Here is a 25002-nt window from a genome sequence, read left to right as displayed (position 1 = left end):
AACACAGTACATTATTGTCAATCAAATTCTTGTGAAAAAACTTGGTTATTATTTACTTTTTCGATGACTGAAAGTATTTATTGCAATTTGTGGTGTAATTGATAAAAAAACAAAACAAATACTGTTTATATAAATCTAATTGATTTGACGGTGAGTGTTTGAAAAAAATTGATTTTGTTTTATTAAAAAAATTAACACAATTAATTAAATTAAATTTAGTTAGGTTTAAGTCGAGTTGGAATGTTAGAAATTTTTGAGGAGTCTTCACCATAACTTAATTCCAATTTCCTAACAAGATTGTTTACAACAATATTCAGGCATGTCCAAATTTTTCTTGACTTCTTCTTGATATTCTTTTATATTTCAAAATAATTAGTTGAAAGGTAGTGAAGTCGTACGGTAATTATTTTTTAGTATCTTCTATTATTTTAATAGATTGAGTTTTTCTACGGACATTTCTTGGTGGAACTGCATTTTAATTATAATAATAAAAATACGTTTATCGTTTTATTCTACTTTTATTTAAAAACAATATTTTGAGTTTGTCCAAATTTTTGTAGACAAGGACTGGATTCAACTCCCCGAGGAGCTGTTTATATGAACATATTACAGCAGAGATGAAGAACATTTAAGATAAGGTAATAGAGAAGTCTAGGCATCTACAGGGCTTATGACCTGTCAATGGCTGGTTTAAGTGGCCACTTTACACACTGTGTAACATTCACCATTCTGCCTATACTTGAACATCTATATTCCTTCAATATAGATGCCCTGATCATAAGCCATAATATCAAGATCCAAGATTATAAGCCCTGTAGATGCCTAGACTTCTATATTACCTTCTCTTAAATGTTCTTCATCTCTGTTGTTATATGTTTTATTTATAACTTCTTACTAGTGACCGGGTTTCGTCGTGACCGACATCGTCAGACTGATGAATTAAAATTTATAAATTAAAGTGGAATAAAACTATATACATGTTTTATTATTATAACTCCATGATTTTTTCTTGAAATAAACAAAAACTCGTGAAGATATTTATAATAGCCTTTTTAACTATTTTTTTTTATTTCATAATTAAATTCTTAGTAATCCTGACTGTATTTTTTCTTTAAAAATATGTTTTTAAAAACCGAATTTACTAATATATTCGTAAACATTATATGCTTGCTGTCAAAAACTTGAGTTTTTTACTCAAGTTATTATAATCATTGCTCAGATATAAGAGGACGGAAGATTTGTAATTTTGTATCTATGTGACTAAGATAAACAGGATTTTAAAAGTATCTATGTTATATTTATTTGCAGTTTTCCTTGATCCGTTTTTGTGGTACAAACCAAGAAATTACCAAAATGATGAATGACTTGTCATCGATGACCCAACCACAGTTCCTCGAATTTTTGGATTCTTTTGACACGATTCTTGCAGATTGTGACGGTAAAATAGTTTTATTGATAAAAATGAAACACCAACTTTGCAATTTTTTAAATACTAAATAATTTAAATACATATCGTGATGGCGTAACATCACCACCTGTTCATGATTATGATTGTTCTTAATCAATATATTTTTTTTTTCTTTATTATGGCTTTTACCATTCCTGGTAAGACTAGCCAGAAACAAACGGTGCTTACATATGTTAAATGGGAGAAAAACAATATTACAGACAAGACAGAAAAAACAGATAAAATAGTTACATAAAATGATGCATGTTTTTTTCTATTACAATCTACTGAAAAAATATTTAGTTAGCAATTATATTTCGGGTACCTACTTATTTGCTAATATTAGAAATATTTTATCATACGTGATGATGCATTGTTTTTTTCCGCACATAGTGGTGCATAAAACACTGCGTTGGTTCACCAACAACAGCGCATCTTGATCATTTTTGCTACATGAAAGTAAGATGATCATTAACATATTACAGCAGAGATGAATAACATTTTAGAAATGGTAATATAGAAGTCAAGGCATCCACAGGGCTTATGACCTGCCATTGGCTGGTTTAAGTGGCCATTTTACACACTGTGTAACATTCACCATTCTACCCATATTTGAACATCTTTATTCCTTCCATTCTTTCATCTGTTGATGTTTGTGAAGTCAAAGAGCCAAAACCTTTATTTATGCGGGTGAGATTCACCAATTCAATTCAAAAAATTGTTAATAAATCCACTTGGTCCATGAAGGAATGCTAAATGTTCTTCATCTCTGTAATAATATTTTAATGTTAACAGCTCCCCAGGGAGTTAAATCCAGTCCTTGTTTACAAAAGTTTGGACCAACTCAAAATATTGTTGATAAATCCACCTGGTCGATATAGAAGTATAAAAATGGAAAAAATTACATTTTAAGGCCTTGCTTAGTATGTACGTGAAATAAATAAATTAGATGAATCGCACCCGCATAAATAAAGGTTTCAGCTCTTTAACTTTACAAACATCAACAGATGAAATAATGGAAGGAACAAAGGTGTTCAAATATGGGCAGAATGGTGAATGTTACACAGTGTGTAAAATGGCCACTTAAATCAGTCAATGACAGGTCATAAGCCCTGTGGATGCCTAGACTTCCATATTACCTTCTCTTAAATGTTCTTTTAGGTGTTTTATGGCATCCTCACCCGATTCCTGGAGTCAAAGAAACGTTGGAACGATTAAAAAATATGGGTAAAAATATTTATTTTGTCAGCAACAACGGAACCAGCACTCAGAAAGCATTAAGTGAGAAATTTCGCGGCATTGGTCTGGATTACAACTCGGTAAGTGTATTTATTTTTATTTTTTAGCCTTCCCTTTATTAAAAAAAGAATCGAATATTAAACAATAAACACACGTCTCATTATGGTCACTTCGATGTCTATAACTTAATAGGGAAATATTACGATTTTTAGAAACATTTTTTCATTTAAATCTGAAAGTAGGGCACACATATCATACATATTGTTATGTGTGTTCTAATAATAACATTGCAAATATATTTAATTTATAAATTGTTTATCACATATGTCTCGACCATTATTTCAAATTTTGATATGTTTTTTTCTTCATAAATATTTTTTTCCATTTCGTAATACTTTTTAATTGCTTTAAATAAAATCGAATTTTGTGACTTTGCCTTTTTCCTAAATGGAAGTCTAATTTTGTTCTTTTCTCTAGTATTGTGATCGTGTTCATGCTGGTTCCGATCAATTTTTTTCCAAAATTTTTTTTTTTTTTAGAGTATAATTTTATGAACAAATATCATTGTATTGTAAAATATTCTTTGTTTATATGTTAATAATTTCATTTCATTTACCATCGACTTTACCCTCGTATATCTGTTTTTTTTCAAAATGATTCTAAAGGCTTTATTTTGTAATATAGTTAGTTTATCTATGTTTTCTTTTTTAAGTAATTAAGATTAATGAAATACTGTCCAGTAAAAAAAACAACCACACACAACTGACCAGAAGGCCCAATTACCCAGAAGGTGAATTACAGCGCAGAACACCCAGGCTTGATAAAAATAACCTTAACAATTTTGTGTTATCATCGGGAATTGAACCTGGAAGCGTCCGTGCGTGAGTCAAGCGTCTTGACCCCTACACCACGGACGCCTCCATTGCCGGTGAATCGCAACAATAAAATAAAATAACATCAATTCGGGGTAAAATAATATCAAACCTTTAACTAAAGGGTTTTTAAGTTTTTTGTGCTGTTAAATACCGCTGTACGACTATTTACCTTTTTTTATAATCGCACTCATTTGCTTACTAACTTAGGACCAGTTGCACAAAATCGTGTAACTTCAAAATAATTGAATAAAAAATGAAGTACAGAAATTGTTGAGTTTTGTTAAAATGCACTAAAGAGATGCATGCAATTTCATGTTCTAGCGGCCGTAATATGCGGTAATGCAGTGTGTGTAATAAGATGCCCGTCTTGCGGTGTCCAGGGGTGGTTTTCTAAATCTTCTGTACCCCTAACTTGAGGATTTTTGTTTTTTTGCATACGACGACGCTTTTCTTCATATGATGACCGCACTAATAATTTAACGTCAAATGATGTATATAACTGTTTATAAATTCAACCTAATTGTGTAAGTGTTTTGGGTAATAATTAAGGTCGCAATAATGTTCTAAATGAAAATTATCATTAAATTTATACATGAAGTACTAACTTTGAGGTTATTCATAAAAATAAAATAAATATATAACAACATCCGACTGGTGTCAAAGCTACACAAGATTCTTTATCAAAATATAATTAACAAATCAATTCTATCCCATTTTATTATTTACAGCGATTTCATAATATTACATCGATCAATATGAAGCTAATAAATGCCATAAACGACGTGACAAAATATTATAAAGCAGTTTTATGAACACTACAATAATAATGTCATATTTTCATTTTTTTTAAGTCGTATTCATAGCATTTTAGCTGGGGTATTTTTGTACACCCCTCAGGAACTCACGGATTTTTTTCACGTTCGGGCTCGGAAATATAAAAAGGTTTAATCTTGTGGTATAGTTGAGAAAAAAAATAGGCGAAAAAAAATATGGTTCCATTACAATGGTCACCCTATACATAATTAATTCATACTTCTGTCGGCATGCCCGTCGGTGTCAGCTTCCAACAGCACGTGTCCTTACAGCACGTTGGTTTTATATTTATGTGCAACTACTATGGTGAAGGTGTATAGTGGGATTTGCATGTTAGTGTATTATATATATTTAATAGAACCATTTGTAGTGTTTCCTTACATTTATTATTTTACAGGCGGTTAGTTTCGGAACCCAAATCTTTTCATTTACATGGCCAGTGTAGTTACTGTATTAAGTGATTTGTCACAAAGTGAAGTAATATTTTTCATTTTACCTATTTAGGTATTGGAAATCTTATGTTAATTAATGACTTTATCATAACTATTATTATCTTTTTTAAAACGTTATTCTGTTTTTAGTCAAATCAAAGTATCAGAATACTTCAATGTGCTTGTATATTTCCTTGATTAGCATGACCTTACGCCATTGTTTAATTGGTCATGAAAATTTACCATCTCAATCTGGAACTATGAAAAGTTATAAATTAATGCAGCGTTGTTTTAGATGTAATGCTGAGGTAAACATTACTTGTACATTAACCCGTGAGTTATGGTAAAGTGTGATAAATGAATTTATATATATTATTATTTGCATTTATTTAATCTAATTATCTTACATGAAATAATAAAAGCATAAATCAAATTTACCGGAAACATTCATAAAACTCTAAAAGTTTATTCAGTCATTGAATTCTTATCAATTCAAACCGCATGTTGATATCAGATTAATTTATTTTTAAACTCACGTTAAAAACATTGAAGGGATTTAACAAAAAAAATTGAAGAATTTTAAGCTTAGTGGAACTCGTTTTTTTTATTGAAAATGGTATTTCGTACTCTTAAAATGAATGGGAAAATAATGTTTAAAATCCTAGATAGAAAGAAAATATAGACAATTTTAGAGAAAAAACAGGTATGTATCAAATTTGCTACACTATGCAATATTAAAATGAATGGGAAAATAATGTTTAAAATCCTAGATAGAAAGAAAATATAGACAATTTTAGAGAAAAAACAGGTATGTATCAAATTTGCTGCACTATGCAATATTAGATATGAAAAAAAGTGACACTCATGGATATATTAGATATAAGAAAATTTGTTTATCTTAAATACTAAATTAATTTATGGAAAGCGAGAAAGCTATATTTATATGATTATGATAAAATTATAAATAAACTTATCAATGAAACTTCTTTGTTTCGTTTTACTTTTTATTATTTTGACCAACGGGCGCTTTCGCCTAAGTAGGCATCTTCTAGACTGGATGTCAAGATGCCTACTTAGGCGAAAACGCTCGTTGGTCAAAATAGTAGAAAGTAAAACTAAACCAAGAAGTTTCATTGATAAGTTTATTTATAATTTTATCATAATCATTAACTATGGAGTTTTATGAAGAAATATCAACAATAAACATCAATACTATATTTATATCATGTTGACATTTGAATTTAGACAATTTACAGCGTTGCCTTGTTGATTCATATAGATATAATACAATTTTGGTGAACTTCAGTTCAGAATCTTGGCTAAGCGTCTAATTCGTAACATCACAAAACCATTTGTACTATTTTTGTGTTATGTATCAAATAAAATACACTATGCGATTAAGGGTTAACATCGTAGTGTTGTGGTTGGCTCATTCGCTAACCATGTTTGAGGTTCTGAGCTTAAAATCTAGGAGGGTTGATGTGAAATATTTGTCAATAAGATGGCTAACTATAATATTTCACGGTCTCGATTTGGAACTAACACTGTATTTCTTCACTGCCATCCTGGGAAACTACAGTAAGATTTTTGTACTGATCACAAATTGTCAATACTGCAGTGAGGGGTACAATGTACAATGAAAGCTTGTAAAGTTTCTATGTTTTGTTATTTTCGCGATTTAGTGGTAAAAAAATATGAAATGTTCGCTAAGTTAGTTATTAAAAATTAAAAATGAATATGCAAAACTGAAGAAAGACACAAGTATATATATATACAGTTTCGGGAAAGGGATGGGTACTTTCATTGTAATATTTCACTGTCCCTGGTCGCTGTTTCTAGAAAATAACTTTAAAAGTAATTGTTTCTTTCTTTTTAATCACCGCTAATTGAACGCAATTATGCAGAAAGCAGCCAGCGATAGAAAAATGAAACTGAGATAATAGCGCGTTTGCGAAAAGAGTGAATAATCAAACCTACACTACAGTTGGAATGTTTTTGACTTTGACAAATGATAAACAATCTATACATTACATTTTTAAAATATTTCAAACAAGTATCTAATTACCTATTTTACCGGTTTTAGTTGTGGTTTTAAAGTAGCGTAAGATTTTTCTAGAGCTGTGGGTGTTTTCTGCAAATTGAGATTTGCCGATTTTGAGATCGACAATATTTTAAGAAGGTGATTATCACAGTTTCTTTTATGAAAGCGGCCTGGCTGTTTTTAGCAGGACATAGAATTGACCTTACTTCGCCCGATTACACCAATATCTCATTTTTTCAAAATTGTGGACAGGCTGCTTTCAGCATAACTGTTCAATTAGAACTCCAATCGTCGCAGATAGGCGATAAAATGATCAATCTTACGCCTCAGGTGACAGTCCATGGACTTATCGCAGTGAAAACTACTAATTGTATAATATATATAGCAAACCCAAAACAACATTGAGATATCTCTTAAGAACATATTCTGAGATAATCGGACTTTGAGGTCTGACTGAATGAAATTATTTGAAGTAGATTATGAAATTTCACATACGTCGACTATCTAACATAAATATTTTAGTAGATAAAACCATTAATAAAATATCTGCATGTGAATCTCAAAATCGGAAATCGGAAATTTCGGCGTTATCTCACTTTTGCTGTGGGCTAGCGATATGGTTATAAGTTACTTATTCATTTTTTACCTTATTTGAAATTATTTTATTTTTAGGATCACTTGGTATCACCAACGAAAACAATTGTGAAGTATTTAAATGGTATAAATTTTAAGGGGAAAAAAATATATGCAATTGCTACCCCTCCCATGGTGCAGAATTTAGAAGATGCTGGATTTGAGGTCATTGTGGGGGTAAATCATTTTTTTTTCTTTTAAATTTAAAATTAAAATCACGATTGCCTAAGATGTCGCGATTCAATCTGAAGCCGTAGGTAGATGGAAAAGAACTACACTGGCTACGTTTTCCACAGAGGGTCGAATACAAACTCTGTTGGCTTATGTATAAGTCACTGCACAACTCGGCTCCGGAATATCTAAGGGAACTATGCATTACAGATGAACTAGCTGACAGGCGTCTCACGCTTAGATCAGCAACGTCTACGGCGAGAGGAAAAGTTATTATACCTCTACGCAAACAGCGCACTAAATTTGGTGAACGCGCATTTGCGGTCGCAGGCCCTATGGCATGGAATGCTCTCCCAGCAGAGGTGCGAGGCTGTGAAAGTGAAGTGATGTTTCGGAAAAAACTTAAAACCCACTTGTTCTCTAAATCATTTGAATAAATCCGTAGCACGTGACAACAAAATAAATTATTTTAATTAAATTACAAATTTAAAAGCTTCAATTAAATTAACTTAACAATAGAATCACCATGTAAAGCGCCCTTGAGGTATTTTATTACGAAAAGGGCGCTATATAAGTTATCCATAATAATAATTATATAGATTGTGTTGGGTATCTTCTTATTAATTTTTCGAAATTTTTGAATTTGTTTTTTCAAACTGAAATTTTATACAAACAAACAAACAAAGCATCACGCCGTTTCCTCGTAGGGGTAGGCAGAGAGAATAGAACGCTATAATACTTTATCTTGGCATACAGACCTCGCTTCCTCTACATTCATACATCTTCTCATGCACGCACGCCGATTTTTCCTACTTTTGACATGTCCATCTTCAAGTATTTGATGGACTTGATCGTGCTATGTCTTTCTCGGTCTTCCTCGTTTTCTGCATCCATCAAAATTTGCATCGTAGATCCTTTTAGCTGTTCTTTCGCTGTCCATTCGCTCTACATGTCCAAACCAACGCAGTACCCCTTTCTTGATTCTGTCAATAATGCATGTCTCAGCTTTACACACTTTACGGATCTCGACATTTGTGCACCTATCATACATCGTTTTACCACACATTCGCCTGAGGGATCGCATTTCGACAGCATTCAACCTACTTTCATCATCATTTTTCCAATTCCATACTTCGCTCCCATACATTAGAGTTGGCACTAGAACTCCGTTGTGAACTGCTAGTTTAGCCTCCTGCGATAAACATTTGCTTACCAAAATAGATTTTAGTACACCGTTCACCCTGTTCCCGGCACTCACCCTTCTTGCAATATCTTTTTCGGCCTTTCCGTTCCTAGTATACATACTTCCCAGGTACACGAATTCTTCTACCTGATTCAAAATATCTCCGTGTTCACGCTGATCTCACATTTAGTTATATTTTCGTCCCTTTCAAAAACCATCACTTTCGATTTATCAACATTCATAAGCAAATCGCTTTTCTTGCATACATCGTAGACTTTTGCTACCAAGATTTGAAGGTCTTCTTTGCTGCTAGCAAGAAGCATGGCATCATCCGCATACCGAAATTTTATTATTTTTTTATTTCAGCCTTCCAGTTATGAAAGCACTCCTGAAAACTTCCGAAAATATACTTCAGATGATCCAGAAGTCCACGGTGTGTACATTGATATGGATTTGCAGTACAACTATTTTAAGTTAACTAAAGCGATTGCTCTTTTGAAGCGCCCAGAAGTTGCTTATATAGTAGGCCTTACGGACAGAAAAATTAAATACTCTGATGGGGTTTCAGTTCCAGGTAAAAAATCCTTTCTCCTTTTCAAATGTAAATGCCTTAACTTTCTACTGTGTTTCTTTGATTTCTTTGTCTCTGTTGAGATGTCTGTCAACTACGATAAAACCCTTTAGGGTTACTACAAACATACATAAATTTATGTTTCAATTATTTATTTGTTTTTCTAAGGTTGTAAATATTATAAATTTCGATCGGAGGTAACTTCTTATGTAATTCGATTTTCGTATCATAGGGCAATTTGATTTATTATCATCTTCATTCCCTTTCCGTACTTAATGGTGTATAGGCTACTGCTTTGATTCATCAACTACGGTGTATCTCCATCATTATTGTTATACATAAGTTAGATGATCAGACCTTCTCACCCGTCAGTCCAGAGAATATGAAATATCATAATGTAAAAACACATTTTCATATAAATATCTTATGTCAACCATGTCGGGAATAGAACCCGGGATCTCTTGCATGGTAGGCGAAGGCACTGACCATTGTTTAATAATTAAGTTGTTTTTTTTTTTAATGGAAAATAAATATTTGCGTTCTTTTGATTTACCCAAATATTTAATTTTTAGGGCCATTTTCAACGAGTTGTAAATAACTCTCTATTATAAAATGGAAATAAAGTTGGAGTAGAGTGGGATTCGAACCACCGATCATTGGTCCGTGAGTCCGAGACACTAGCCACAGAACCACAACTCGATTCAAACTAGTAGTTTAACTAGGCGGACAGAATTGTAGATGATTATTTTGGTTGGAAATGAACAATAAATGGATGTATCGTGATTAACACGTTTAAATACTATGAATAAATTTCCAAGTTTCAACAAAAAGTTATTTATTCAATAGAATATTTGATTGTTCCTCTAAGTAGAATTTTAAATGATCATTTCACCTTAATGTAAACAAATAATGGATATAATTGCATATTATACAATTGCATCTTTTCACCTTTAGATGCGGCTTAAGTTATGAAAATGGATGATTTACGTATTGCAACTACTACTACTACTACCATCACGCCATTTCCCCGTAAGGGTAGGTAGAGAGAATGAACTGCCACACGCGTCTATCCTGTCATATATTTTGTCATACATGCCCTTCGGTTCAGCCAGCTTTTAACATGCCCAGACTTAAGATTTTGGTTTATCTGATCATGCCACGTCTTCCTTGGTCGTCCTCGTCTTACGTTACCGATCATTTTTGCCATATATACTTGTTTTACCATTCTTTCGTCGTCCACTCGTTCTACATGACCAAACCATCTCAGAGACCCTTTTTAATCTTATAAATTATACCTTACTCAGATTTAGACTCTCGCCTGATTTCATCATTCGTAACCCCGTCATCAAAAATGACATTTCAATCACATATTGATAAAATTATTGAAAAAGCATATAAAATGTTAGGTTTTATTATACGAGTATCTAAGCCTTTTAAAAATGATCTAACAATAAAAAATCTTTATTATAGTTATGTAAGAACCCATCTTGAATTTGCGTCTATCGTTTGGAATCCACAATACATTACTTATATTGACAGGCTGGAGAAAGTACAAAACAAATTTTTAAAACATTTGAATTTCCGATGCTCGCTTATATTTCCAAATCATGACTTATCTGGACGTTTTCACAAACTGATTAACCTCGAAAAAAGGAGAACATTAATGGACCTCACATTCCTCTATAAAATTATTAACAGTCTAGCTGATTCATCCCAGCTCCTAAATAAAATTCAAATTAACTGTCCATCACGTGCCCTACGAAATCACCCAACCTTTAGAATACCTAGTGTCAATACGAACTATTGCCAGAATTCGTTTTTACACAGATCGTGTTCCACTTTTAACAGCTTTTTTAACCATATAGATATATATCATACAGGATTACAATTATTTAAAAATAGTGTATTGAAAACTTTTGAATAAAACTCCGGTTGGTCCCTTTTTCTCTTATATCACTCAAATTACATACATTCATATTATTATTATAAATTAAATTTCTCTTTTGAAATTTTGTATTACTTCTAAAATCGCTTTAATGAAATTTTATCGACTTTTCTTGGTTTAAAATCTTCTCCTTATATTGCTTTTTCAAATTTTAAATGATTACTTGCCATACTTGTTATTCCTTCTTTATTTTTTATTTTTTCTCTGCTGCCATTGGCATGTTTTTATACTTGTTATACTTTTAAACTACTTTTAATTACTTATATTATATATGTTAATAAAATCAATATATTGCTGCTCTTACTATAATGTGTCATTAATTTTGAAGATGTTTTTTAAATTGACCTAAATTTAAATTTACTGTCTTATATTTCACTTAAAGATTCTTCTCATCGTTTCTTTGAATCTCTTAAAATAAATATGTGTTTATGTTTTTCCTTTTTTAAAAAAAAAAAAAAAAATGTTATTACTATTTTATTTTATTTTTACATCTGAGTATTTTTTTCATTCTTTATTTCCATTCTTAATTCTTAATTACTCTTACAAGTTTTCTTCATTTTTAATATTATTTCCATTTGTAAATAGTCACTACAAACTACAAACCTTAAAATATATTTTTTTTTCACTTAAATTTAAATATTTAAACAACTTTCATTTATGTTTTCTTTTTCCTTCTCTTTTTTATACTTTCATAATTAACATTAGATTTAATTGCTTTTTAATATGGAAACTTCACTGGTCCATTAGAATTAAGTCCAATTGTGTAAAATATTAAACTTTGTAACTGTACTGTATGTTTCCTGAATAAAAGAAAATAAAAAAAAAAATAAAAATAAAAAAAATACATTGATTACCCACACATTCGTCAAAGAGATCGCATTTTAACCGCGTTCACTCGGCTTTTATCCTTCCACTGCCAGTTCCATGTTTCATGACTAAAACTCTGTTGTGCACTGCCAGTTTAGCTTCGATCGATATATTTTTATTAGCAATTACTGTGTTTAATGCGCCGTTCATTTTGTTGCCCGCATTCACTTTCCTTTTAACATCTTTTTCTACTCTTTTATCTCTTGAAAATATGCTTCACAGATTTAAGTAACTGCACAATAAATGTAAACATTCGTTGTTTACATTTATTATGCTATCAGTTACCTCACTTCCCCTTTCAAATACCATCACTTTTCGTATGAGATATGTTACAAATAAATCGTACGGTAAATATTATTTCCATACCTTCTGATGAAACGTGTTTTACTAGAGCAAATATTAAGACTTGAAAAAAAAACCCTGAAATTCAAGGAAATGCGTTTTCATTAAGTGCATAAGAAGTTTACTATAATTACTAAGATCATTTATGCATTTTTCAACGACGCCCCACTTAATTTATTGTGCTTTAAACATATCTCAAAGCATAGAAAGATTTTTTTACTATCTAAATGTAGAATTCCTATATGTTTATTTTTTCAGGACCTGGATACTTTTGTGATATTGTGTCGGATATATCAGGAAGACAACCAGTTGCCATAGGGAAACCAAGCGAATACTTGAAAAAAGTTGTGATTGAGAGTTTTCAAATAAAAGATCCAAAAAGAGTACTTTTTATTGGAGATATGTAAGTTGGCAAATTTGTAACTTTTGGCTTATTGAAATCCTGCTCTTTTGGCGTAAATAAAAACATCACAAATTTATTTCGCAATTTCATTTTGGTAATTTTTCTCAAAATATTTTTAAATATGCATCGCAAGTCTGTATTTTGGTAAATGTTTCTTTATTGACAATGAACAAAATCAGTATTACGGAAAAATATTTATTAGTAAAAAGCTAAAACAATATGAGTATTTTTATTATCATTCATCTGTCGGAAGAAACAATGGCAGACATGTATGGCAAAAGTAGAAAAACCTACGTATTAATGGCGGAGTAATTTATGTAATGGCAAACAATGACTATCAATATTATAAAATAATATTATTTACTTTATTATAGAAATCTACAACAATAAAATTTAAGCTTAAATTTTCCACTTATTTAGCTTTATAAATTGTATTAAAACATTCTTTATTATGGCAAATGTGAATGATTAACGTTTTCATTGTTTCAGGATACAACAAGATATGGCTTTCGCTTCACTCTGCGGTTTCCAGAAGCTTTTGGTCCTTAGTGGAGGTAGTACCCTGAAGGATGCTAAGGAGACTACTGTTCCAGAATACAAACCTGATTACTGGATTCAGTCTTTGGGTCACATGTTATCTGTTTCAGACAAAATTAATGCTTGGTGTTAATTAAAATTAAGTACATATTTATACACACAATTTTAGATGAATATGAAGTCACTGACAGGGTCAAAAGAATGTGGTTGAAAATAATTAGTAATGACGTAAGATCGTAAACGTAAAAAATTTATAAATGTATTATTAAAACGAAAAAGTAGAGAAATTATTGTCAAAATAAATTGTCAAGACCATAAAATGCACATATAAATAATAATTAATGGCTTATTAGGAAAAACAATAATAATAGTATCAGTCATAATTCGACAACAATTCATTATGTTATGGCTTATTTGAATGGTTTGTGTTTGGGTAAGAACTAGTGACATAATAGTTATTCTTTACATGCGATGAATAAAAGATGGAAAGTAAACAAATATTCATATATTTTCAGTAGTTAAAAACATGCATTGAAATATTGATTTAACAATTCAATCAAAATAACGCACTAATTAACATTCGATTAGTTGATATTGTATGAACTTAAAACAACCAAGAAGTTCAACTTATCAAAAGAGATAAATATAAATAAAATACTTATGCACGGATATCCAAATAAAACTTGCTTTAGATTATAAAATCGTTTGTTTTATAATTAAGCAGTTTTACCTATCCATTTTCATCTTAAATAATAGGTACTTAGTTGAAAGTAGAATATCATAATTTATGCGATAATCTAAAAACCAAACATAACTCATAATATCTATCAGTCAGGAAACAAATGAAGACCTCCTGGAAGAAGTCTACATGAAAAAAAGACAGCTCGACCTAGTTAGTATCCGCCATTTTGATTCACATAGATCCTTATACGCGAAAACAAAGACTTCCACCATAGATATGAGTCAAAATCAGTGTTGCAAAAAGAGAAATAACATTCCAACACCTACCTAATGCTATATAGATCATTATTTCATCAAAAAATCACTTTTTGACTTCATGTACTATATAGATCCTTCTTCCGGGGAGGTCTTCAAATTATGATTGACTCAATCTCTTTGGAATCTTACTTTTCATAACGCCTATTTCAAACACCAAAACATGCAAGAGAATTTATCCAACACTGTTTTTTTTCTGTCTTTAATAGCTTGATAATACAGTTTATTTAAATATCAAGTTCTTTATGAACGAACTATTTTCACTTTTTCTATGCTTCAATAAATACGCAACAATACTATTATGCAACGTATAACCGATACAATAAATATAATATCATGCATTTGTTAACGCATTTTTAGTCACGAATGAACATTGTTATTTTTTGTATTCATACTTCGAACTAAACCACGTTATTTTTAAACCATAGGTTATCTTAAGCTTGTTAATCACTTATTGAGTTACAAGTAATTAAAAAATAAAAATAATCATAAACTTGGAAATTGATGCAGAGCTTTCGTTCAATAAATTAAAGCAAAGACATCTGTGAATTGACGTTTCACAAATTATATAGCGTGTTCTCTCTCTTCAAACATTTCTACACGCTGAGCTACACTGATAGGCGGAACTATAACTGGTTCCTTGTTTAGGCTTCTTCTCTTTTCCTCATCGAAACTCCTCGGTAACCTGTTACTCCTAGAGTTTCTCGGCCTCGTAGAACGGAAACAACTAGTCTTTTTCATAATGATACACAGGACAACTAAAATAGATAGGCAAGCCACCAAACAGAAAGCCCCGAAAGCGATGATGACATTCCTGGATAATGAACTAAAAGTAAATCTTACTGATACGTTGTCGTCCTTCCAACTGACCCAAACTTTTCCGTATTTATTTGGATCTGCTGCCACGTCCATTGGTAAATTAGCTGGAGGTTTACTGGATTCGATGTACCGGTTGAGAAGCTGCTTCAAACTCGCCTCGATTTGTGGTCTTGTGCCTGCTAAATTGATCATTTCACAGGGATCGTCTCTGAGATTGAATATACAAGGAGCTTCTAGTGGATTGCATGGATTAGCTGTGTTTTCAGGTATAATATCGCAATTCAGAGTTGCTTCGTTTCTCAAAGATAGTATTTTACTTATTTTTACTAATTCCATTGAGAAAATGTCGGTTCCATTTTCATTTTTTTCTTTTATTTGCTTTTCTGTAATGTATCCGGAAAGGGCCACTGATGCTGGCGATGAGATGATGGTTTTCGGGTCGTAAGGATCAGCAACTGCTCCGGGGTCTCCGAGCCAATTATCATATTTTCCAGATTGAGTAGACCCATTCACATATTTCCAATCTCCTATCCTTACAGAAGAGTAGGCAACTGTACTGTCGATGTTGACAACAAGCTCCGTTCGAAGTGATGGTGCATTTTGTTTGAGCGACTCCCACATATTGATGCCATCTATTTCACCAAGGTCTTTCACATCACCGCCTAAAATTAGAAAAATTCTGATTTGACACAGCTTCGAGTGATCTTTTAATTTAATTTTTATTTTTATTTTATTAGGGAAATCAACAGTTCTACATACATATTTTTAGTAAACAAACAGATATAGTGTATAAACTCAGAACCAATAACAGATTTCCACATAGTATACAAAGTTAGTAAAGAATATATATATTACATATCAAATAAATACAAACAATTTATACATATAAAAATGTTATTTTCAAGTACTCAATAATCAAAGATTTTTTAAATATTAATTTTAAGAACATTAAGTTACTGTAAATTGGGCGGGATAAGGACAAAAAAGGACAAAAATGCTTGAAGAGAGGATAAGGAGGGGGGGGGGGGAGATGTACATATTTATTATTATAATGTCTACTAAGTTACATAATACATTTTTAGTTTAAATTTTAAATCTGACAGAGTGATGTTTGTATAATCTATATTTTTAAATTTTGTATTGTACATTGAAAAAGTCCTACGAAAAAAAGCATTTTTAACATACGATGTCTTACTTGTTGGTACATGAAACAGGTGGTACCGTCTACAAATCCTGGCTGGCACATGTATTGTTATTAAAACAAGCAGCTCTGTACAGTCAACCATTCCTGTCACAATTTTGTAAAGCAGTAGTTGGTCCGCACACACTCTGCGGTATTGTAGAGAAATGATTCCATGGAAGGTGGAGGCAGTGAGAGTAGATACATAAGAAATACCGGTTTTGTATTTAAGGTACTTTATAAATTTGTTTTGAATATTTTCTATTCTACTTATATATATGGCATACTGGGGATTCCATATCTGAGAGGCGTATTCCAAATGGCTTCTGACAAATGTATAATATAATGAAATAAGGGCCTTTGGATTATCAAAGTGTTTACTCATTCGAATTATGAAACCTAACATGCATTTTAATTCAAAAAAGCACACGACATACTATGTTGCATGCGACCAAGACTACTTTCTCTGCTTACATATTTAGAAAACTAAAATATAAATACAAACGATTGTTGTGCATTGTTTTATAACGTATGAATTTATCTCGGTTAATATTATGTTAATAAAATTTGTATTATGTTAATAAAATTTGTATAAAACCACTCACAAATTTATTGACATAATATTAAAATGTTGAACCACAAAGTTAATGCCTTGAATATTAATAATATCTCGGTTAAAATTATAATATCAATTAAAACATTTTTTTAGCAATTTTACAACTGTATTAATTTATTTACGGTTCCACGAACCTTTTACATAAATACAATAAAACCAGTGATAAAAATACAACAAAAAATGGCATAATTTTAAAAAAGAACAAAAACATCGAGAAAAGTATACAATGGTAAACAGTAATTGTATATAAAAAAAGAAATATTACATCTGTAACAAATTGTAAATATTTACTTATATAAAAGAAAGTTAAATTAAAAAAATAGCAGTTTTAAAAAAGAGAAGAAAAAAAGGAAGAAGAAAAAAAGTTAAAAATGTTACCTCATGGTATATATAAATATTAGTACTAAACAGTATTAAATTTAAAAAATAATTATAAACACAAAAGTAAAGTTTAAAACAAAAGTGAAGAACTAATCATTATAACTCATAAGATAAGAAATCAAACACTAATTTGAGTCTACTGAACAACAGTGTTTGATTTATCATATTATAAGTTTAAATATGGAGTTCTACAAAATAAACACCAAATCAATCAGTAAATAATCATTATTTGAATTTTTAATGGTCAATTCATTTTCAAAACACAGGACTTGATTATCAGCGGCGTGGTATAAAATAAATCTAAATCATCACAGTATTGATTTGCAAGTCTCTGCATGCGAATAATTGGTGAATGCAATGAATAATTATTAGTACCACGATGATGACTGTAAAACTAAAAATTAAGTCTTTTTGGTCTATGCGGAATACGAATGTTGATTAAAGTCAACAGTTCTGGGCAATCTATTTTATTATTTAACAATTTATAAATAAACAAGAGATTATTTATTGTCCTCCTGCTTGACAGTAATGGTAAATTTAAATTAGTCACCAGGGATTTGTAATTTATTTTTGACACAGGTAGACCTAATTTAAATTGAATGTATCTTTAAAACATTATTTGTACTTGTTCAAGATCATATGAGTTGCAGTAATAAGCAGGACTCCAAACTGCAGATGCATACACATTATTTTTTGTTATTAAATAAAGTTTATAATGGAAAAAATATGAATAAAAAAATACTCTTAACTGTGATCTTCCAATATGACTGACACATCATGTTGTTTATTGGATAAGATAGTTCAACATTTTAAAATATGACCTATGTATTAAACTTTAACATAGAGTCGAACACACCAAAGTTGACCTGACCGGTGGTATTGCAAATATGTATGTTTATTGTTGTGTTTTATATAGGATCAATAAACAACTAGAAAGTAATTAAATTAATGTGTAATCCCTTGTCATTTTCTTGATATTAGGTCATATTTGATTATATCATTACCTGCAGCAGCCCAGAGAGTTGGTAGCCAATCTGTAATATGTATCAACTGATTTGATACACGATTTAATTTATTTAACAGCGGACTCCATATAGCTGCAACTCCTCTTGTACCACCTTCCCATGGCGACTCTTTTTGCTAAAAACAGAAAAAACTTATTAATTGACTACAACATAATAAAAATCACATATAAAACTACCGTTTGCAGAACCACTTTTTTAATTAACTATATTTCTTGTACTTTTAATATTTTTTTATCTTTCATATTGATGGTTTTAAGTTAATTTATAAACATAGAACATTTGAAATAGGCGTTATAAATAAAATTTTCGAAATGAACACATTTTTTAGCAATATTATATTTATTTTAAAAAGTTTAACACCTATAAAATAAATGAAATAAAAGTATGTTTTACCAATCGAAATTGCGTTGTATAAAATTCAATTTTTTATTTATTTTTTTAAAGAGAAAAATCGAGTTCTTATTATTTACTTAAATATATATTTTTTTAGACCATTTCCTAAAAGTCGTTAATAACTTGTGCTGCAAAAACGGTGTTGTGGTAGAGCGAGATTTGAACCTGGAATCTTTGTTCAGTGCGTCGACAATACTACCATGGGACCACAACCTGGTTCTATTATAAAAACGTATTCAATAACAATACTCAAATATAAATGTTAGCAACTTGCCTACCACAAACCGTACAGCGCGTCTGCTGACTTCCTTGGTCCTGCAGAGTGACCTTGGCGGTGCCCACATACAAGGAAATGTTGCTCGTTACCAAACGAGAAAAGCTGCGCTAATATGCCCTTTGTGATCTTGTAACCTTAGAATTTATGTGCCCAAAAAAGAAAACCAGTTCAAATAGAAAATAAAAAATTAAAAAGTTGTCTGTGAAATAAAAAGAAAGTGTAAAAAAAATGGATCAAAAATTTGTATGAAATTTTGTGTAAAAAATGGAACAAAGTGTAAAAAAAAGTATGTGAAATGTTAACAAAGGCTTAAATTGAGTCCGTTATGAGTAAAACAAGAGTTTACGAGTGGTACAAGCGTTTTTAAGAAGGCCGTGAAGATGTTGAAGATGACAAACGGCCCGGACGCCCCAGCACATCAACAACCGATGAAAACGTGGAAAAAGTGAATAAAATGGTTATGAACGATCTCTGAATCACAATCAAAAAAGTCGCTAATGATGTTGGCATATCGATTGGCTCATGCCATGAAATTTTTTCGAATGTTTTAGGTATGAAACGATTGGCAGCAAAATTTGTTCCAGCATTTTTGGATTTCGAACTAAGCGGCGAATAGACGTTGCTCAGGTGCCACTAAATGAAGTCAACGACAATGCAAAATTACTGAAACGTGATATAACAGATGACGAAACATGGTTTTACGGATATGACGTCGAAACTAAGGCTCAAACGTCCCATTGGACGCATTTGGATCACTAAGACGAAAATCGCCGAGCACGCCGAACACGTCTAACCTTAGCGGCTGCCACAGACAAAGAAGACTATAAATACAGCTGAATTTTAGCATGGTTCAGAGGTATGTAAATCAATATTTTTTCAAATTGACAATAAGACTCTCCAAACTTGCGAAATCTAAAAATTCCCGTTATTTTCTAAACACGCCTCGTACGCTGCCGGGGAATGGCGACAACAATGCCTAAATGTGATATTTTAATCAGACATTTAAATAACTTGCAGATTAGCTTTAAGATATGTGAATAAAATTTAACTTTTCTTCGGTCGTTTTATAACTTTTATTTTATTTTATTGCTATTTAAAAAGTGATATTACCCCTCGTAGCGGATAGTTCGACCCTCTGTTAGAATGGATTCCAATACTCGGTGCTCCATTGTCCGCCATAAACAATATTATGGAATTATCTAGCATTCCTTTATTTCGTAATGCTGATACCACTCTTCCCACCCCTTGATCAAGTACAGAAACCATCGCTGAAAGCAAAATACAAAATCAAAATATTTTATTGACAAAATGGTTGGGATGTTCGCGTTTAATTTATCAACAGTCAAAAAAATATCTCTAAGACCAAATGAGATAAATAATAATTTGTTACCAGTAATAAAGCCAATCAAATGGTTTATTTTTTTATAAACTTATTTTAGCAACTATGTTTTGAGTATGACCTAATGTTTGTTACTTCATAAAAGTCAACGGATTTATATATATTTATATATTTGGATAATTTATATAGCGCCGTTTTTATGATAATCACCTCAAGGGCGCTGTACAATAAATAAATATCCCACCACGTCTTGCTGTTACAGAGCGCATGGACGGTTGGGATTCTTGTTCCTCGTCTCCAATTATGATATACAGGAGCTAGATTACAGCACGTCTTGCAGCTACAGAGCGCACAGACAATAAGAAATCTAGCCCCTATTTACATTTTTTTTTAAAATTGACAATAAAGTTAAGAGAAGAGTTAAGTAAATGTGGATGCTTAAACAAAGGCAGAATGGTGAATGTTACGTGTGTAATGTAGCCATTAAACCTCCCAATAACAAGTCGTAAGCCCTGTAAATGCCTAGACTTCTATTTTCCTTTATCAAAATCTTTTCCTTCTCCAATCCAGCCTGTCTACAAATATTTGGACACACTCAAAACTTTGTTAGCCAGTTTAGTTTTTGAACAATACAAAATATGAATTTTATTTAAAACATAATACTTATTACACAATCAAATAATATATCCCTATCATATTCATACGTTTGTGGTCTTGTAAAGTATATTTAATAAACATTTTTTTATTAAGGTCTACAATGAAAACCGTTATCCAACACTGTAAGCCGGTTGTTGGTTAGCTAATAAGGAATTTGGAATAAATGAACCTAACCTGCATACACCCGTCGTTCTGGGTCAGAGATATGAGAAAACTTGGCTATCTCCTCATCTGGAGCCTGGAATGCTTTCCCTATATTTCCTGTATGTGGTGCTGTGTGAGCCAGATACAGGAACAAGGGTTTGGAGGCGTTGTGGCTGTTGATGATGCTTGAAGCTTCGTCTGTGAAGAGATGCGTCGAATACTTTCCTCTGGCACTAAAGTCCACTTCCAAATCACGGCGCATGTCATATCCCTTCATGTTTGGGTAAAACTGAAAATAAAAATACATAAATAATATATGAATCACACTAAAATTTGGTCTAAATTCAAGGACCATAAATTCATGACCTTTTTTTAAAAAGCTGCCAAACTCGCTTAAAGAAATAAAAAGACGTTAAAAAGTTTCGTGAAAACTGCGTCAGTTTTTAGGTATTTTTCTAGCAAAGTTTTAATTTCTTGTATTAATTATATAATCTAACATGATTATAAGGTTAATAGAATGTTTGTATTTTTATTTTTTTTTATTAATATCCCTACAGAGATGAGGTAGAATTTTTTTCAAATTCAGGATTATGGATATTCGAGCGTTTACAGGGCTTACGACCTGTCATTGGCTGGGTTAAGTGGCCACTTTACGTATTACAACATTCCCCATTCCGCTTATTAGCGAATATCGACACAGGTAACATTTTTTTGATTTTTGTATATATGTTATTAAATGAGAAACCATTCACAAGCGTGTTGGAGCGCCATCTATGTATTGATATTGAAGTTAAGTATTTTTAATTAGCATATTACTTTATTTTATGTATTTAAGACTCTTTCGAGTTAAATTAAGTACTAGTAATCGCCTGCAGATGACTCTGCAATTTATTTATACTTATATTTTGACCAGATCTTATTACACAACATTATTTTTGGTACGTGTATTTTGTACATACACAAATCTGGATTAAAAATATATAAATATATACCTACTCCCCCTTGGGAGAAATCCAGATTTGTGTATGTACAAAATACACGTACCAAAAATAATGTTGAAGAATGTTTGTATATTAATTATCATGATTGTCTCTATCCGCTATAGCGTATCTATTTCGTTTTCGTTAAATATAAGGTGAGGTGATCAGTCTTACGCTTTAGGTGCCAGTCCCAGGAATGATGAAATATTGCAGAACAGAACAACATTTCAAATTGAAATTTCATGTCGACCTTCCCAGGAATCTAACCGGGGACACAAGCATGGTAGACACTACACTTGGAGGCTAAATTTTCTCTACTCGATTTAATTTTCAGGACTTTTACCTGAGAACCACCATCGAATCGAAAACACTCGTCCAGGGTTCTTGTCCTATTTCATAAACAGAACTGTTTTTTTTCCGCTTGGACACGAATAACTCAAGTCGCACCTTTAAAAAAAAAACTCCAAAACTCACTTTAAGAAATATTAAAAAAATATAATGATAAAAGTTTGGTACCAACTAATGTTAAAAAATATCGTATTTAAAATTTAAGTATTTTTCTAACAAAATCTTAATATCTCGAATTGATTAGTGAAATTTGTACATAATCATGATATTGTAAAAAAAATCCTTTTATATTTTTTTCATTATAAAATAGGACGGTGTCGTTGAAGTGGGAGAATGAATGGATAACTTTTTTTCGTTATAATCACGTAATACTATTTTAGAAAATAATGAAATATGTATAAAACATCAACAACAGCAAGCTATGAGTAAATATTACTCGAAAATCATTTTAATGATATTTTACAGTCATACAAATTCACTAATATAGTTTTTTTATTTATAGGAAAAATATTCGTAAACCATATTTGCCGCAACAAATCGGTTTCTTAGAACAGGCATTTTCCCATATAGGAACCGATTGCAACATTAGGCGTATTAATATTTCTGACTTGCCGACCCTTCATATACTGAGCCTACTCCTAGTACTAATGTTGTTTGCAATCACTTATCTTAATTAATTACAGTTAGTCAAAACCAATACGTACGGACTAGAAACCATGTCTGTATTACAGAAAAGTAGCCAGAAACTCAAATGCACGCAATAATCCACGGAAAGACATATGCTCGTTGTATGTCTAAGAGACAGAATAAAAAATTAAGAAATAAGGCGCCGAACCAGATTCGTGAATATCTTGGATCGTGCAGCAAAACTAAAATGGCAATGGTCTGGCGAGGCAAAAAAATAGCAGGTTGACACCAAGAATAATAAAATGGAGACAATGGGCAAACAAAAGAAGTGTTTGGAGACCACAGAAAAGATGGGTCGATTATATTGCGCTATAGCCGGTAAAACATGGATGATGAAAGCGGGTGATAGGAAGGAATAGAGACGACGTCCTTATTCAGCTGTGGAGAGAATAAGGTTGAAGACGAAGAAGAAGAAAGATAAATATTAACATAGAACATTAGTATCAACACAATAACTAAATATTATTAACACGAATGGCCGAATGGTAGAACAATCGTTAAATCGGTCAAAATGTTAAAAATCTCTAAACTACTCACATATACAAAAAAATCCGTTAGACCTCGAATGAACAGGAAAGTGTTTCTTTTGTGGAGTATTTTCAATCGGTGCACCGATGTGTATCAATTCAGCGTCGTCCGTTTTTTAAGAACACACTTTTACTTTCGATGCCAGGCCCAAAGTTATCTTCGATTCTGTATGAAGTAAAATCCGATTTACTTCACGAAAATGTGGATATTTGTAATAATATTTCATCTTTCGTACAGAAAATTCAATTTTACTTTGTAAACAATTGAAGATAACTTTGGGCCTTACTTATAAACTTGGCGTAAAGTTACGTCTAAGTATAGTGGTATAATTCGAATGGGAATACCATCCATATTCTACCAGTACGAGTATTATAGGATATTTGCATATTTTTGCAAAAAATAAACTTATAATAGGATACTTGTCCTAACTTCTTGGGACTTTGGCCCCACATTAATCATTACGATCATCAAACCTCTATCCGCACCCGGGTATTAAGCATTGTATTAAATCAAATCAAATGCAGCGTGTCTTGATAACAATTTACAGGAAGGTAAAGTGATCACTGATCAGTATTATGCTTCATATGCCAGTCCATGGACAATTAAATGTTTCTCCGTAAAATCACCATAAAAAAACCATATTTCATGGTAGCCTTTCCAGGAATCCTTACCCTGAACCTCAAACGTGGTGGGCGAATTTCTACTGAATGTGTTATATAATTTTTAGGATAAATTTTTGTTTCTAAATCTTAGCAATTTTTTAAAAAAATAATTAAACCAAATATGTTTATATCATAAGTTTTGTAAAATGCAATTTTTCTATATATGTCAATAAAATAAAATCAATAAATTAAACCATTTAAAAAAAAAAAATCGGGTTCACGATTTATGCAAATATTATAATTTTAGGGGGGCATTTTCAACGAGTTTTAAATATATTATCACTAACTTTGTGGTCACATATTTTACTCGATATTTGTATATAACCACATATCGACTTATCTATTTCTACCGGTTTCGAGACTTACCCGCATCTTTGTCAGGACGCCAATTAAACCAACATACAAAACCCACCATACACTTTCACCATAGTTGTTGCACAAAAATATAAAACCAACACAACATGCATTTTAA

The 25002-nt window shown here is 31.4% G+C and overlaps 2 protein-coding genes across 7 annotated transcripts in view; one reads left to right on the top strand and one right to left on the bottom strand.

The window, feature by feature from the left end:
- LOC148284683 (chronophin-like) lies at positions 1–13631 on the top strand. Its single transcript, XM_088235741.1, has 7 exons — positions 1–150; positions 1309–1438; positions 2609–2766; positions 7519–7656; positions 9200–9407; positions 12817–12961; positions 13451–13631. Exons 2-7 carry the CDS (start codon positions 1354–1356, stop codon positions 13629–13631), a joined length of 915 nt encoding a protein of 304 aa, XP_088091867.1. The 5' UTR covers positions 1–150; positions 1309–1353.
- A 359-nt stretch (positions 13632–13990) lies between these two features.
- The window catches only part of LOC148284682 (arylsulfatase B-like), a 23602-nt gene continuing 12590 nt past the window's right edge, over positions 13991–25002 (bottom strand). For all 6 annotated transcript variants that reach the window (XM_088236335.1, XM_088236343.1, XM_088236347.1 and 3 more), the window contains exons 5-8: positions 21356–21614; positions 20296–20453; positions 18495–18630; positions 13991–15975 (exon numbers count right to left, since the gene is read on the bottom strand). In XM_088236335.1, the coding sequence (XP_088092461.1) occupies positions 15059–15975; positions 18495–18630; positions 20296–20453; positions 21356–21614 (1470 nt within the window). In that variant the 3' untranslated portion in view covers positions 13991–15058. The remainder of the gene's footprint in view (positions 15976–18494; positions 18631–20295; positions 20454–21355; positions 21615–25002) is intronic.

This window comes from Micrasema longulum, unplaced genomic scaffold, assembly GCF_059751315.1.
Source record: "Micrasema longulum isolate JH-2025_06_02 unplaced genomic scaffold, ASM5975131v1 h1tg000097l, whole genome shotgun sequence".
NCBI lineage: Eukaryota > Metazoa > Arthropoda > Insecta > Trichoptera > Brachycentridae > Micrasema > Micrasema longulum.
The sequence above is the reverse complement of the archived record's forward strand: the minus strand, read 5'-3'. Positions and strand labels throughout refer to the sequence as shown.